This window comes from Lonchura striata, chromosome 26 (genome assembly GCF_046129695.1).
Source record: "Lonchura striata isolate bLonStr1 chromosome 26, bLonStr1.mat, whole genome shotgun sequence".
Classification (NCBI taxonomy): domain Eukaryota; kingdom Metazoa; phylum Chordata; class Aves; order Passeriformes; family Estrildidae; genus Lonchura; species Lonchura striata.
Genome location: NC_134628.1, coordinates 4,533,998 through 4,550,829, shown reverse-complemented (window position 1 = coordinate 4,550,829; position 16,832 = coordinate 4,533,998). Strand labels below are relative to the sequence as shown.

At 52.2% G+C, this 16,832-nt stretch overlaps 1 protein-coding gene across 2 annotated transcripts in view; it reads left to right on the top strand.

The window, feature by feature from the left end:
* Positions 1–494: 494 nt before the first annotated feature.
* GRIK3 (glutamate ionotropic receptor kainate type subunit 3) overlaps positions 495–16,832 on the top strand; it is a 121,693-nt gene continuing 105,355 nt past the window's right edge. The window contains exon 1 of one of the 2 annotated variants that reach the window (XM_021554851.3): positions 495–732. In XM_021554851.3, coding sequence (XP_021410526.1) covers positions 618–732 — 115 coding nt within the window. In that variant the 5' untranslated portion in view covers positions 495–617. The remainder of the gene's footprint in view (positions 733–16,832) is intronic. The other variant, XM_021554853.3, reaches the window with a different exon arrangement.

The following is a 16,832-nucleotide window of genomic DNA, read 5'->3' as shown; positions in this document are numbered from 1 at the left end:
CCCGAGCTTGGGGGACACCGAGCACCCCGCGATCTGTCTGTCGGGGGCAGAGGGAGCAGGAACACGCAGCGCTGCCGAGACCCCCGGGACCCCCGCGCTATCGCCCCTCGCCCCGCGGTGCCCGCCGAGGGTCCCCGGGCATCCCGCCCCGCGGCCGCCGGCGCTGCCCTCGCCCCGGGGGAGCGGGCGGGTGCCGGGTGTCGGCGGCGTGTCAGCGTGCCGGGGTGTGTGCCGGGGGTGTGCCGGGCGTGTGGCAGGGGGTGTGAGCGTGTCGGTGTGTGCACGCTCCACTCCGGGGCTTTGCGCGAGCCGCGCATCAGCGGTAGGAGGGGACAGAGCCGCTCCTGGGGCGCACCGGCAGCCCCGGCTCCGCAGGTGCCGCCCGACCGGCACCGGCACCGCACGGCTCGGCCCGGCTCGGCTCGGCACGGCGCGGAAGGGAGCGGCCGGAGCTGTGGCCGCCGCGGGACGGGCCGGCGCGGCCGCTCTAAGATGTGCCATGAGCCGCCCGGCCCCGGCGCCGAGCGGCCGCTCCGCCTGAGCCCCGGGCAGCAGCCGCCCGCGTCCCCGCTGCCCCTGGGGCCGTAGGGCCGCGCCGGCCCGCGCCCTCCCCAACGATGCCCCATCTCTGGCCGGCGCTCCGCCGCGTCCTCTGGGAATACTGGGCAGCGCTCCTGGTCGGCGGCTTCTGGGGACAGAGCTCGCACGGGATGCCGCATGTCATCCGGATCGGTAAGGGCCGGCGCCGGCGGCGGGAGAACTTCGCGGCCGGGGCGGAGAACGCGCTGCCGGGGCCGCGGGAGGGATGCGGCACCCGGGACTGCGGGATGCGCTGTCCGATGCCCGGGCGGAGGTTTCCCCGGCGAAGGATGCCCTGGCCGGGGCTGGGACGCGCTGCCTGGTGCCGGGGCGGCGCGGCGAGGCAGGAGCCGTGTCCCGGAACGGAGCGGGCAGCGCTCGCGGTGCGAGCAGCCGCCCCGGGTGAGGGGGGTGCTGGACACCTTGCGAAGAGCAGAGGAGAGTGCTGTCCCTCTGGAGAGTGGGGTGCTGATTCCCCGGGGAAGGGGAACGCTTTGATCCCGGAGAGGACGAATGCTTTGCCTCTGGAGAGGGAGGATGCTGAGTCCCCAAAGACGGGGGATGCCGAGCACCCAGAAAGGGGGGATGCTGATTTTCTGGAGAAGGAGGATTTTTGCTCACAGAGATGGGGGATGCCGAGTCCCCGGAGAGGGGGGATGCGGAGCTTGTGGCGAGGAGGGCTGCGGTACCCGGTGCAGGAGGGCTGTTGAGCCTGCGGCAATAGGGGGCTGTGCAGAGGTGCTTTGACCCAGGGCTGGATGCTCCCAGCACAAGGGACAGACAGCCCCGGGGGCCCCGCGACACCGAGTCCCGCTGCCTGGAGGATGCCGCTGGGCTGGCTCCGCTGCAGCTGCTGCTGAGGACCAGGCGTGTTTCATTAAATTGCTGAGGTTCTGGGGAAAATTAATTTTTAATAATGTTACATAAAGTAATTGCACAGATAACATCCTGGGAATGAGTCTGCGATCTTTCTTTTTCTAATTAAACGAGATACTTGTTTTAATCATGTCATGTAAAGAACGGCGCTCATTTCTGTTACATCCCATGCACTTTGCCATTGGTACACGTTCCCACGGATTTGCTGTCTGCCCACTAAAAATTACAAGGACAGGTTTACCTCCCTTTTGAAGGTTCAAATTTTAATCCAGATAAATCAGTGAAAACGGAATAGATTTGTGAATAATTTTGACTGGAAAAACAAATGGGTCTTACTTATGCCAGTGCAACTGCACAGCAGCAATGTGAAAGCCAGAAAGAAAAATGCTGGTCCTGAGGGACAAGTGCTTTTTAAAGTGAAGCACTGTCACCTCCAGAATGGCTTGAAGTGGCTGCGTGGCCCAGATCATCTCACGGACAAGGACTTGCTTCCTGCAGGGTGAGCATCTGGTCTCCCCGAGACTTCTGTGAATGGGGCGCTCCAGGCAGATGTTACCCCGTGCACATTGTAGTGCCAGAAATATCGGTGGAAAAGGTTAATGGCTCTGCCTCCGGGCCTGGGGCCCTGGCGGCTGCTGAACTTTTACCGGGGCCAAGCTGTTTAGTATGCTCAGCCTCCGCCTGGAACAGCTGGAAATGTTTTGTGCCACACAAACCCGCTCCCAGGAAGGCTCCGTTTCGCTGCTGCCGGGGCGCGCTGGGATGCAGGAGCGGGGAGGAGGCGTCCTGCTCTGAGTCCCCCCTCCGTGTGTCACCAGCCTGTCCCCACCGAGAGCACCGTGGCAGAGTTTCCCTCCCCGGCAGGCTCAGATGGCCTTTGGGACCGTGAGCCGTGTGCTGGGGGGGCTGTGGCAGCTGGGCTGCCCGGCTGGCAGCTCCTCCTGCTTTCGGCTTGGCAGCAGCGGGGCTGATTCTTGGTGGGCAGAGCCGGCTGCTGCCAGGCTGGCGCTCCGAGGAGGCGGCCAGGGGCAGCTGCAGCTGAGGGGGAACGGGCTGAGGCCGCTGGGGATGGCGGTGCTGAGACTCCAGGGATATTCAGGCTCAGGAGTATCCCCGAGGGCTCCGGGGAGATGTTTAGTCTCGACTCTCAGTGCCTCGGTTGTCCTGGATGGACATTTAGAAAATTGATTTTCTAGGCTCAAAGCAATTGCACAAGAAGGACAGAGGAGATTTCAATGCAGAGGCTGCTGCCAGCTCTCCACGAAAGCTCTTGGGTCTGCTGCAGCTCTGCTCCCCTTCAGCGGGCAGGCAGGGAGGGATGGAGGCAAGGGAGGGAGGGATGGAGGCAAAGGAGAGAGAGAGGGAGGCGGGCAGGGAGAGATGGAGGCAAGGGAGGGAGGGATGGAGGCAGGCAGGGAGACATGGAGGCAGGCAGGGAGAGATGGAGGCAGGCAGGGAGAGATGGAGGCCAAGGAGAGAGAGAGGGAAGCAAAGGAGGAAGAGATGGAGGCGGGCAGGGAGAGATGGAGGCAAGGGAGGGAGAGATGGAGGCAGGGAGGGAGGGATGGAGGCAGAGGAGGGAGGGATGGAGGCAAAGGAGGGAGGGATGGAGGCAGGCAGGGAGGGATGGAGGCAGGGAGGGAGGGATGGAGGCAAAGGAGGGAGGGATGGAGGCAAAGGAGGAAGAGATGGAGGCAGGGAGGAAGAGATGGAGGCAGGGAGGGATGGAGGCCCGCGGGCAGGAAGGCAGGAAGGGCTGCCCGCTGCAGCAGCACAGCTGTGCCACTGCCAGCACTGCCGTGCCTTCCACAGGAACGGTCTCGCCTTACCTGCTGAGAAACCCCACAAGAGCCAGCCCCTCATCGAGCCACGTCCTTGATCAGTAAAGTAAGAAACTTAAAAGATCAGGAAAAGGCTTTAATCGGGGCTGCAGGGAGATGTGTGTTTACCTTCTCTCTCAGCTAAAACTGGCATCATTTTATGACCTCTTTTTCAGCCCACTGGAAAACTGCAGCTTCTTACCCTCCATTAATTTGTGCAAAGCTGCCCTGGCTTTCAAGTAATTATTTTAATTATTAGGTTATGCCAAGAAGTGCAGAACACTTAAGTAACTATTGGTTTAGCACTGAAAATCAAACCCGAGAGAAAGCAGGTAACTTCTCAAAGCTCTCTTTTTTTTCCCTGTGAAGCTGACTGTTAAAATAAATACAGGGAGAGATATCTAAGAAAGGGAAGAAAAAGCCAAAAGCACTCTTTCTTTCACCAGCAAAATATAAATATTTAATCTCCACATCTAAACATAATCTATACATGCACCAGTACAAAGAAAATCTGTGCCTTGTTACAGGATGGGGCTTTTTTTGAAGCATGAGTTTGTATCCGAAGCTTATTCAACAGCTGCTCGCTTATTACGCAATCTGTTAAATATTTGAAAACGCCGTATCAGAAAACACCACCCGAGTATCCGAATGCTCAGTTCAGCTCCGAGCTGCTCGGGAAGGGAGGCAGAGCAGGGTGCCCGTGCTTACCCCGGCGCTTCTCCCGCTGCTGCCCGCCCTCGCCGCGGGCACATCGCGCCTGGCACCGAGAGCTGCTGGGCATCCGCAATAGCGTGCCCCTCGCAGCTCGGAGGAGCGGCAGCTCGGTGGTCGTGGTGCCGTGGAGAGCCCATTTGTCCGACCTTTCGCTCGGATTAAAAAGCAGCAGTGGCACCCTTCAACGCCCAGGCAGAGCCTGATGCCATTTTGTAGAGCTGATGGCACCGTCCCTAACAAAGCAGGGCGGGATGCCTGGCATGGAGCAGGGCTGGCGGCTCCAGCAGACACGTTTTCTTGCTGAAGCATCATCAGGAATTCCTCCGAGTGACGATGTGTTAGCGAGCTGCATGTGAGGATCGGATGCCAATGGGTTGAGCTCAGTAAATTGTGAAGAACAGACCCCCGGCACCGGGCAGGCAGCAGGAGCTGGATTTGGGGGTTCCTGAGCGGGTTTGCACTCAGGTGCTGCTCAGAAGGTGACACCACGCTGCCCTGCTGCCATCACTGCCCTTGGCCACCCCACTCCTGTGCCCCCCGTGTGGGTCCCAGCCCGCCCTGCCCCGGCTCACCCCAACCCCAGCTCTGTGCCCCTCTGCAGGACGAGGTGCCAGGCCAGGGAATGAATTCATTGTCCTTGCTGCATTTTAAAAAGCATCACCTCCACCTCTGGGTCCTCACTTTGTGCCAGGTTTTTTACTAAGGTTCTCTTCCTGCTGATCTTTGTGGCAATAATCCCAGCATGTCTGACAGTCCCACTCCCGTATCTCTGAAGTCGCTGGGAGCAGGATCAGTCTCCAGCAAAGCTTTTAAACAAACAACCCTGCGTGAGGAATTTATCGGATTTTATTTCTTGTAGTGTCTTTCTAAGCTGTGTTTGCATAGAGAAGGGGTCAGAGCATTGATTGTTTGTATGATTTGCAAGTAACACGGAAAATACAATCAAATTGGAGTCCGTGTGAGAAAAATATCATTGATTATTGTACACAAATACATAGAAAACAAATTCTGTGGATAATTATCCTGCTCTGTGTGATTGGCTTTTCTGAGGCATATTATGCCTGTCAGGAATTTTATTTTGAAACCACCTTCCCACACTCTGCAAATGAAGTTGTATTTTTAAAAATAAAGCAGAAACAGGCTTTTCCAGGCTGAAAAGGCAGCACCCAAGGGCTGGGAGCTGCACATCCATGGGGGACATGAATGCTGGAGTGGGAGCCCTCAGAAAAACAGCTCCAGGGTTTTTCTGCTCAGCTCGAGCCTGGTGACCAGAGTGGCCAAGTGTTCTTTGGGGAGCCTGGCAGGGGATGGCACCAGGGTGGTTTTAAATCCCTTATTGCCTTTGTAGTTTCTCCTTCATTCCCTTGGGCATTTCTGTGACCGTGCACCCACTGCTCAAGCATTTCATGGTTGATAAAGTTATTTCAGGTCATGAGACGCTTTGTGTGTCAGATAACACATTCTGGTAATTTCAGCAGGGTAGGAGGGCGGCAGTGTAAATTGTTTGGTGGTAAATGAATTCTGAATACATTTGAATAACAATGTTAACTCTTTATCGCAGAATAGTCTAATTATTTGATCTTGGCATTCTCTCGAGGACTTCATACAGGAAATTAAGATCAAACCACATAGCAGAAAAGAATAGACTCTCATTTATCACGAGGCAGGAGAGACACCAAAGCATCCAGCTCCTTGCTGGGCTGCAGCCTCGGGGCACTTGGACACCCTCGGGCTGGAGGCAGCAGGGTGTGGGCACAGCTTGAAGGAGCCTTGGTGGGCTGGGTGTGCAGGGAGAGAGGTGGCTGCACATCTCCTGACACCGGGACACCGGGAGACATCCTGGGACACACCCTGGGACACACAGACACACTGGGACACCCTGACACACCCTGAGGCATCGTGAGATCTACCAGGACACACAGACACACACTGGGACACCCTGACACACAGTGGGACACCGTGAGACCCTGGGACACCGGGACACTCACCAGGACACCCTGACACACCCTGGGACATCGTGACACACACCAGGACACAGTGGCACACTGGGACACCATGAGACACAGCAGGACACACAGACACACACTGGGACACACTGACACACACTGGGACACACTGACACTCACCAGAACACAGTGACACACACTGGAATGCCCTGACACACATTGGGAAACACTGGGAGACGCTGGGACACAGTGACACTCACCAGGACACAGTGACACACTCTGGAACACCCTGACACGTACCAGGACACACTGACACACCCTGGAACACAGTGACACTCACCAGGACATAGTGACACACACTGGGACACAGTAACAAACCTCGGGACACACTGACACACAATGGGACACAGACACACCCTGGGACACAGTGACACTCACCAGGACACACTGACACACACGGGGACACAGTAACAAACCTCGGGACACACTGACACACCCTGGGACACAGTGACACTCACCAGGACACACTGACACACACAGGGACACAGTAACAAACCCCGGGACATAGTGACACACCCCGGGACACCCTGACACACCCCGGGACACCCTGACACACGTGTCCATGGCACGGCACCTCCTCTCGTGCTGCAGTGGTTTCCTCACCAGCAGCAGGTACAAATCCGCCCCTGTGACCCTAATCTCTGCATCTCGGGTGTTTTTATTCACGAAACCAAGCGAGGCTGATGCCCTGCGGAGGTTCCCGTGTCGCCTGCCCGGCACGGAGCGACACTAAACTCAGAGCGGGCTCCCTTTTTCCCGGAGTAACGAAGCGCTCCCTGGGTACAGAGCAGCACTTCCAGGCAATTAGCGCTCCTGAGGCAAACCGAGCTGCCCCGGCTGTCGCGATATCCGCGATATCCGCATCGGCAGAGGGCAGTGCCCCGCCGCGGCTCCCGCACGCTCCCGGGGCCGGCGGAGCCGCGGGGCTGCGGCCGCCCGCGGGGCAGCACCGTGTGAAACCCGGCCGGGGGGCTGGAGCCAGCGCTGAGCCTCCTCACCCGCTGTAAAATTGGTGCTTCTCCTAGCCCGGTGTAACTGCTGCTCCTCCTAACCCGGTGTAACTGATGCTTCTAACCCGGTGTAACTGCTGCTCCTCCTAACCCTGTGTAACGTGCTGCTTCTAACCCGGTGTAACTGCTGCTTCTAACCCGGTGTAACTGCTGCTTCTTCTAACCCGGTGTAACTGCTGCTCCTCCTAACCCGGTGTAACTGCTGCTTCTAGCCCGGTGTAACTGCTGCTTCTCCTAACCCGGTGTAACGTGCTTCTCCTAACCCGGTGTAACTGCTCCTCCTAACCCGGTGTAACTGCTGCTTCTCCTAACCCGGTGTAACTGCTGCTTCTAACCCGGTGTAACTGCTGCTCCTCCTAACCCGGTGTAACTGCTGCTTCTCCTAACCCGGTGTAACTGCTGCTTCTAACCCGGTGTAACTGCTGCTCCTCCTAACCCGGTGTAACTGCTGCTTCTAACCCGGTGTAACTGCTGCTCCTCCTAACCCGGTGTAACTGCTGCTTCTCCTAACCCGGTGTAATTGCTGCTTCTCCATCTCCTTCCCCTCCCCTGGGCTGCGGCTTCCCCGCCGTGCTGCCGGGCGGCTTTTCCCCGGGCACAGCGGAGGATGGGAGGCTCTGGGAAAGGCAGAGAGCGAGGTGGAAGCGCCAGAGCCGTGGGCGAGGGGGGATAGAGAGGAACCGAGGGCTGAGCGAGAGGGTGGGAGCTGCTCCGCGAACAGGAGTTCTGTTCCCTTCAGAGAATCCATCTCGGTTTGCCAGTCATGGAATTGTCGCAGTACGGGCCGGTGCAGACGGGATTTAAATGGGATGGGGATTCACGCACCGATCCATCGATTCGTGTTACCGACAGTGGAAACGGGGATGATGCGCTGCTATTTAGCGCTCGTAATAAAGACTGAAATAGATGCAGGTCCTTAGCACAAGCAAGAGCTCTTAAAGCAGGTGGAGGGCTCAGCTCATTGCTTTGTCATTGCTCCTGCACCAGCTTTTCTTTGTGGTTGCATTTGTTAACCCCTTCTGCCTCCTCTCACCCCACTCTTTGCTGTGCTGCCCCCGGGGAACCCACAGCTTCACTGCTCAGGTTTGCACTGTGACACTCTCACCTGGGACCTTGTGCTTTAAATCTGCAGCGAGACCCTGAGCACGAATACACAAACACGGATGTGACTGCTCTGTTATTTCTGGCAGGGAAGATCATCAGGAAAACGTGTTTCAGCTGCAAACGGCTGAGAGCGTGGGGTACCCCTGCGTCAGAGGCAACCCCAGAGCTGCTCTGAGCTTCCCCCACACTGCTCAGCTCTGCAGCACTGGCAGGCAAAGAGGGAAGCAGACACCAGCCTTGGGCACCACACAGTATCTGTATTATTGAATACTTTAGTCCAGGAACCTTGTTAAACTTCAGCTTTATTTTTGCTGTGCCCCCGCACTCCCCTGTGTGGGGTCAGATTCAGAGAATAAAAATCCGAGGTGGGAAGTAGTAAGGGAACAACTGGCACATTCTGTATCAGCTCCTTGTGCCTGGGACATTCAGCACAGCAGTGTGACCTGGAAAGCAGCAGGAAGGACTGGGCTCCCAAAGGCAGGGACCGTGTGGGTAGGCTTGGAGAAGTTTTTAAGCAGACAGATAAACCAAAGGCACAAAACAAAGACTTAAAATTACGTAAGTGTTCAGATAAATTCTTGAATTTGGGCCTTGCACTTTGCTCATTGCTCTGGAAACTGAGCACTGGGGATCCCCTCTAAGGGCTACCCAGCTCCCCCAGGAATGGAGCACTCAGTGTTACACAGGAGACAGAGTCCAATTTATCCTTGGCACCTGCAAGCAGCAGCTTCAGGAGCACCAGCTGGTGGAAATGGTGGTTCCTACCTCAGTTAGGACTGGGATGGGGCCTCTGACTGCCCTGGCAGAGGCCACTCATTAGTTGGCAATGACATCTGATGGCTACGGCATGTCCTTTGTTCCCAGTGGGGACTTGGGGGTGAGCAGACCAGATCTCTGAACTCACCAGCTCCCAGGTGAGTAGGAACCGACGTCATTCCTAAAATAACAGAGCTGGTACTGCAGAACCCAAACTCGATTAGAGCCCTGGATTGTACGGGGAGAGAACCAGCGTCGCCGTGGGCGGCTTCCCCCCACTCTAATGAATAGATGGCTGTCAGCTCACACATTTCTCCCAGGATAAAGCAGTAAATAAAATCTGGTAGAACCCACAAATTTAGCTGAGTTGTGGCTGGCTATGGGGATTGAAGTGTTAGATTTGTTGGTTAGTTTTGCAGTGAATTCAAAGCACTATGGGGGAGGTCACCACAGTGATTTTAAATTCCACCCCCTGTGAGACACCGTGCCTGCCTGGGTGCATGGGCTGAGGGGGCTTTTTCCTGGCTGCAGCAGGAGTTTTGTGCTGGGAACAGGGTGGATTTTGTTCTGAATGGCACCTGCTCAGCAGAGGAGACAATGCTGGATGTCACAGAATCTCAGAATGCTTTGGATTGGAAGGGACATCAAAGCTCAGCTCATTCCACCCTCCCTGCCACAGGCAAGGACACCTTCCACTGTCCCAGGTTGCTCCAAGCCCTGTCCAACCTGGCCTTGGACACTTCCAGGGATGGGTCTGATGTACCCCTGGGCTGTGTCAGATCACCCTGCCCGCTGCTGGCACAGAGACCAGCCCCTCAGCCATGCCAGGGAGGTTCCCTCCCTACAGAGCCTTGGGGCACACACCAGTCCTTTAGCACGGCAGAACTCCAAGATGATATTCTTTTATCAGATGTGCAGCAAAAGGTACATCATGATTAACCTCAAAAGCTTAAGTTTTTCTTTGCCTGCGTGAGACAGATTTATAATATTTCCCCTTTCTTTTTTTAACACTGGATTCTTAGTGCAGACAGTGATTTATTGAACAATCAATTTCCTTATCTACGTAACACATTTGGGTGATCCATCAATGCCAGATAATCAATCCAGCTCGGGATTTTAAGTGTATATATGTATACTTGTATATATATATTTTCCTCCTGTGCTGTTGTCAGGCCGAGTAATGTCTCCCTTTCTTTGCTCCTTTCCCAGTGACTTCTGTTTATGGTGTGTAAAAGAAACCCCCCAACGTTATATTACACCTTGTAAGTTTTACGGTACTTGAGAGGTTTATGTGCTATGAATGTAAAGGGCAATGCAATAACGCAAAGGGCAGTGAGACATTTTTAAGCGCAGAAGGATATACACAGAGCTGAGGAGATAAATCTGGGTGGATAATCGTCCCACTGTGTCTCTCCTATTTATGAGAGGAAAAGACATTCACTGCAAATCATGCTTCAGGTCACTCGTGCCCTGGTCTCTGCTCTGCACTGCATTATTGGCTGCTTTAACTGCTCTTCATCTGCTTTGGGATCTCTGCCCTGGCATGGAGCTGTGTCCAGGCCCAGCAGAGGGGATTCAGCCCAGGTGGGATGTGATTCCCCGTGGCTGGGGCTGTGCAGCTCAAGGAGTGGGGTCCGTGCAATTGGATGTGTCTGTGTCGCTATGGGACACGAAATACACGAAATTCTGAGTACACGAAATTCTGAGTGCACAGAAGCTTGGTGAGTTCAAGAGAGAAAAAGAGCCAATTTTATTTCTGACCTCGCAATATCAAGAATTCCAAAAGTGACAGTGGATTGGAGGATGAAACTGCCACCTCTACAACCACACTGGTCAAACCAACAGCCCATCAATTCTCTCCTCCCACAAAGAAGAATACAAAACAATCATTGTTTATACGAACAGTGCGACAACTCCAGTAGAAATATGCAAACATTATCAGAAGGCCAAAGAAGTTTTATGAGAACTTTAAGACTCTCAGAAGAGCTATAAAAGAAAACGTAATGCTTTAAAAATCAGGGCAACACAGAACTTGTGGCCCGAGCTGGAGGTGGCTCCTGCAGGGGAGGCCCTGCTGCTGATCCCCGTGGCAGGGATGAAGCCAGAGCTGCTGGGATGAGCAGCTGCTTCTGAAGAGCACCTTGAGCCGTGCCACCCAGCCCGGGAGCTCTGGAACCCAGAAGCAGAATGTGTCCATGGTCCAGCCTCTGTCCCAGAGAGGAGGAGAAGATTGAAGCATCCCATATGGAGTGGGAGTGATCCTCAGGGCCTGAGAACCTGTAGGGTCATGGCCTGGCTGATCCAGACCCACATGGACCAGACCCAAATGGACCCAAACCCAAATGAACCAGCCCCAAATGGACCAGACCCAAATGGACCCAAACCCAAATGGACCAGACCCAAATGGACCCAAACCCAAATGAACCAGCCCCAAATGGACCAGACCCAAATGGACCCAGCCCAAATGGATGAGACCCACATGGAGCAGCCCCACACAGACCCAGCCCCATAAAGCCCCAGCCCCACACAGAACCAGCCCCAAATGGACCCAGCCCCAAATGGACCAGCCCCAAATGGACCCAGCCCTACATGGAAGGCTAATGACATTTTATGAGAATTTTAGAACTTTCAAAAGAACTATAAAAGAAAACTTAACACCTTTAAAAATCAGGACAACATGTCTGTCCTCTGTGAGTTGGGAAAGGGCTGAGCTGGGGAATGAACCGTAGGAGGAAGCAAGAGGAGTCACAGCTGCCAAGTCTGGAGCTTATGGGTGGTTTAGCTGGGAAAGTGGAGCCTGGGCTCAGCCTCCCACAGTCTGGGTGTTCGCTGCTGGGGTTTGGGCTGGGCAGGAAACTGTTCTGAGAATAAGTCTGGGAACTTCAGCAGTGTTCCTACAGGAGAGGAACTTCTCAGGGGCATTCAGATTTCTGAAACAATCCAGCCACGAATTCCTCTCAAATGTGAGTATTCAGAATTCAGCATTTGCAATTAGCAGTAGAATTGGAGACAAAGTGCCATTACTTTCAGAGGTCAAGATAAGTTGTATACAAAGGTCACTTTCCATGTGCTTCATTCAAAATCCAGTTTGTTTTTCGGGCTTACAATGGCAGAAACGTTGATGATTTTGCTATTGCCACATGTTAGGTACTTTCTGTGCAGGAAAAGATTTTTGCCTTAATTACTTTCAGTTTTAAGTGTCTGGCACAGAGATGGCATTTTCTTGATTTGAACCATCTCATCCAAAATTAAGAACTTAACTGAGGCTGAAAACCTCATGGTGTGGCAGAGCCCCATGCAGTTCCCAGGAGCAGGAGCTGGCGGCTGCTGTCCTGCTGTCCTGCTTCCCATGGTGACAGCAGCTCTCCAGAATGTCCCTGGGATGGGAGGAGAGGAGAAGAAGCTGCAGGAGAATCCTCTGAATCCATGTCCCTCCCATCCAAACAGTTCTGCAGAGCCCAGCACCTCCTGCAGCTCCAGGTGCCATTTGTTTCAGCAGTAATGCCATTACCGTTTTAAGCTGAACCAGGGACCTGTAAAAAGGGTGTTCTTGGTTTAAATCTCTGGTCTATAAAATCTTAAGGACCTGCTCTTTCTTTATAGGGAAAGAAAACCATTTTCTCCCTCATTTTATGCACTTTTCTTCTTGCAGATTTTTATTTCTGCAAAAGCAGGTTTTGTCATCTTTGCTTAGACAAAATTCAAAGCGAGACCCTGGATGTTTTGCTTCAGGGTGGCATCTCAGCTTGGCTCATAATATCTGAATGGAAATAGGATCTGCAGTTTTCTTTCCTATTTATCTACATCCCAGCAAAAAGGTTGTCCAGAATGGGTGTTGCAAAATCCTACATGAAGCCAATAATATTCTTTAAAATGTAGGGCTTGTCCTTGCACAGTTTACCAAATTTCCTTTAGGTTAAAGTTACAAATGAAGTGTTGAATACAAGAAATGCTCAATCCTTTGAGCAGTTACCTTCTACCCTGTGGTATAGTCCAATAGCCAGAACACAGAAGTGTCCCATCTATTTATGAAGGATCAGTAAATAAAATAGTTTAGAACCATCTTAACTTCATTTTCTTAGACATTAATGCAGTGGCTTCTATTTGCTTTTCTTTTCTGCTGTGGTATATTCCAATAGCCAGAACTGACTTTGGATGTGTGCCCATCTATTTATAAAGGACCAGTAAATAAAATAGTTTATAACCATCTTAAATTGATTTTCTTAGACATTAATGCAGTGGCTTCTATTTGGTTTTCTTTTCTGCAGTGTAACTTAATCTATGAAACCTGGCAATTTCAGTTGCTGGATTCATTTCCTCCAGCTGAAAGGAGAGCAATGGCACACAGCACCCAAAATCCAGCCTGAGCTGCAGATCCCCCTCTTTACAGTTTGTATTTGCATTTACTTTAGCATTTTGCAGAGGTAATTCTCACCTAATTGACTGTCACTCCCTTTCCTCCTCTCTCTTACTCCAAAAATCTCACACACACTCTTGGTGCCCCTGGCACAGCCACTCCCTCTGTGATTTTCATCTCAGCTGCTGAACTCCCCTCCTCATCCCCAGGCCTCAAAAGTGCAGGGAAGAGATGAACACAGCTGAAATCCTGAACGAGCTGTACTTCCTGGTATTTTAAGAAAATGCTGAATTTTAAGAAAATTCCGAGTTTCCTCAGCAGCTGGATGGGATTTTCACTTCTCCCCAGTGCTTGGGAACAGAACCCTCAGAATGTTCTTCCTAAAGATCCTGGGAGGTGCCAGCAGCCTGGGTGACAGCACTGGTGACACCGAGCACCACGCTGGTCCCACCACCACACGCACATGAGTTAAAGGGAAGTTTTCCCCCAGCCTGGTGACCATGGGTATTTAGTGCTGGCCAGGCACTGGTCTCTATATTCTGTGTTATTAAGGTTATTCTATGTGGTTACACGACTCTCTGTGCTTTGTGAGTGTTTGTGGGGAAACCAATTTCCATATGAATTATGGAAGTTGATACCAACAGGGCTGTAATTCGTAAATTGTTCTGACAGCAACATTTTGTAACAGAACACAGAGAAACCAGGGTAATAAAACTTGCCATTAAGGGAGTGGACTTGTGAGTCCTAGAAAGAAATCTTGTCCAAGGATTATTTATGATCATTGCACACCAAAATGTGTTTTTGCATTTTTATTGCTGGCAAATTACTTGTAAACCCACCAGGGAGCTAATGATTTTTCCTCTGAGGCCATGCAACTTCGTTTTGGTTTATATATATCCATTTCTGCCACCAGTTAAGTTGTCGCTTTTGATTTAGATTAACCAGAATTATTTCAAAATAGCCTGGGTGCTAAAGGGTTAACTGTTCTTTGACTCCAGCTGACAAAATCTACAGGACAGTGATTCCAAAGGTGGTGCCTGGGCAGGTTTTCCCTGGATCACTGTGATGGTGCTAACCACCTCTAATGGGGAGCACGGATTATTTATGTTCTTCTGCAGCTTCTCATTAATTTTTCAGAGCACTTGCTTGAAGAGTTCCGACTCCTTGGTTCCTTCATTAGCGTGACCTGTTCGACAGCGTGCAGCAGTGGAGGTGACACTTCTGAAAGGAGCATTTCTGCTTGGCAGGGGGAGAGCAGGAGCAGGGAGCTCTGGACAAGGAGCTGGGAGCAGGGGCGAGGTTTTAGCGAGGTTTTCTCCTCCCCAGCAGGGCTGGCTGCTGCAGGGGCTCAATGGCCCGAGCCTGCCCGGTGGCTCCCTGCCAGAGTAATCCCTAATTCGGGGTGGCTCCGTGTGGTGGAAAAGTCTCCTCCAACCCGAGCTTCCAAAGAAAGGCTCAGCAGTCTCTGTTGTTTGGTCTCAAGGCAGTTTATTGCAAGTTATCTAAAAGATTTTCTTCTGGGGCTGCTGTGGTTTGCTCACAGCTCAGGCAGAGGCACACACACACCCTGACATCCTCTCTGACCCCGACTGCTTCTTCTCTCCCCACCCAGGGCTGTTGCTCTCTTTTATATGGTACATTACGTGTTACATGTTCACAGTTTTTCCCCAATGCCTATTACCTATATTAAATGGTGCTTTTCTATCTTTTATATGGTACATTACATGTTACATGTTCACAGTTTTTCCCCAATGCCTATTACCTATATTAAATGGTGATTTTCTATCTTTTATATGGTACATTACGTGTTACATGTTTACAGTTTTTCCCAATGCCTATTACCTATATTAAATGGTGCTTTTCTACTCTAAACCAACCTGTGAGTGCCAACATCACCAACAACATGGAGGTGAGGAAGGAGAAAGAGGGAGGACAGGGCAGGCCCAAATCCCAAATCCATCTTAAACCCTCTGACCCCATGTACAAAACTAAAACCCCCCTGTACAGCACTCAAAAATTCTTCCCTCTACTTTGTGACTACTTCTACTGTAATATCTAAACTTTTGTGATTCCTTGTTCTTCCTGCAAGGTTGGTAAATCATTCCATAGCTCAAATCCAAAATCACAGCTGTTTCCAGCTGCCTGCCAGGGTCTCAAATGCTTCTGACCTGGACCCGGAACATCCAAAAATATCTGAGGGATATTCTGAGTTCCGACAGCTCCCATCACCCAGGGCTGGTTGCCCATGCTGAGCCACCCTGGAGCCCTCCAGGGCACTGCAGCTGTCCCAGCCCAGCACACGGTGCCTTTTCCAGCATCACTGAGGGGTCCCTGTGCAGTGCAGCCATCGCTGCTCCTGCTCCCCCCCTGGCAGCCAGGCTGAGTCCAGCTGTGCCCCTCATTGTGTCCTGTCCCCCAAATGTCCCTCGTTGTGTCCTGCCCCCTCTGTGCCACTTCACAGGCCAGCAGCTTTTACCCACTCATCCCTAGGGATGCTCCAGTCACTCCCAGCAGGAACACCCTGGCTGCAGGGAGCAGCAGGGAGCTCAAGATCAGCCTTTCAAAGGTTAAGGGAGCACTAAATTACTCCTTGCCATGGCTCCCAGGCAGATGACACCTCTTTTTTTGTGATGTGAAACCTTGGACAGACTTTCCTGGTGCAGCAGAGGCAAAAGCTGCCTCCAGTGATCACTCAGTGGTGCCCACCCGCTGTTGTCAGCCCAGCTGGCATCCCCTGGGCACAAGTAGCAAATGGATGGAGATGTTTGTTAGATTTTGGGGGTCATGGGACATTTGTACATTCATTACCAAAATCAGTAATGACTAATTGCATTTTTGATCGTAACAGAGCGTTTTGTTAGAACCACATTTCCTTTATGGATTTTCAAAGCCTTATTTTTAGAGAAATTGGTTTTGATCTGCTGTTGGCTGCTGTTCTCCTCTATTACAGACTCCCTGCATGGCTTTGAACAAATGGCTTTGCTCTTCTCTGCCTTAATTCTGTACTTGTAAAATAGGGCTGAGCACACTACGGGCTCCTCTGGGCTGGGGGAGTGGGAAGGATTTAAACCTGCAGATGTCAGTAGCCGAGTTTGCCACACCCAGCAGGATCTTTGAGGCAGAACAAACAGATATGAGCAGGCACAACCCTATTACCAGTGAAATACTGAGATTATAACCCGGGACTCTCTGAGTGGAGCAATTCTAGGAAAAAAAAAAAAAAGAGACCATCCTAAATACACTTAACTGCTTATTTAATGTAGATTTTAAAAGTTATTTATCGAAATTTAGCAACTGTTTACTCAATCCGGTACTGGAAAGCCTTTAAAACATACTCTTAATAATCCATTTGTATTTAACTAATGTACAATAGCGTGTGCTATTACATTGCAATTACATCCTATTTGAGACACTTAATTAAAAGGGAGGCTGTAATGAGCTCCCAATTGTTTGGCTCCTCAGCCAGACCCACACGATGGAGGATTCTGCCTGTCAGCCAAGCATATCCTGGAATGGCACAGTGGCATCATGGAGCTGCTCCATGTGGGGCTGGGGCTGTGTGGGGCTGGTCCTTGTAGGGCTGGGTCCATTTGGGGCTGGTTCTTGTAGG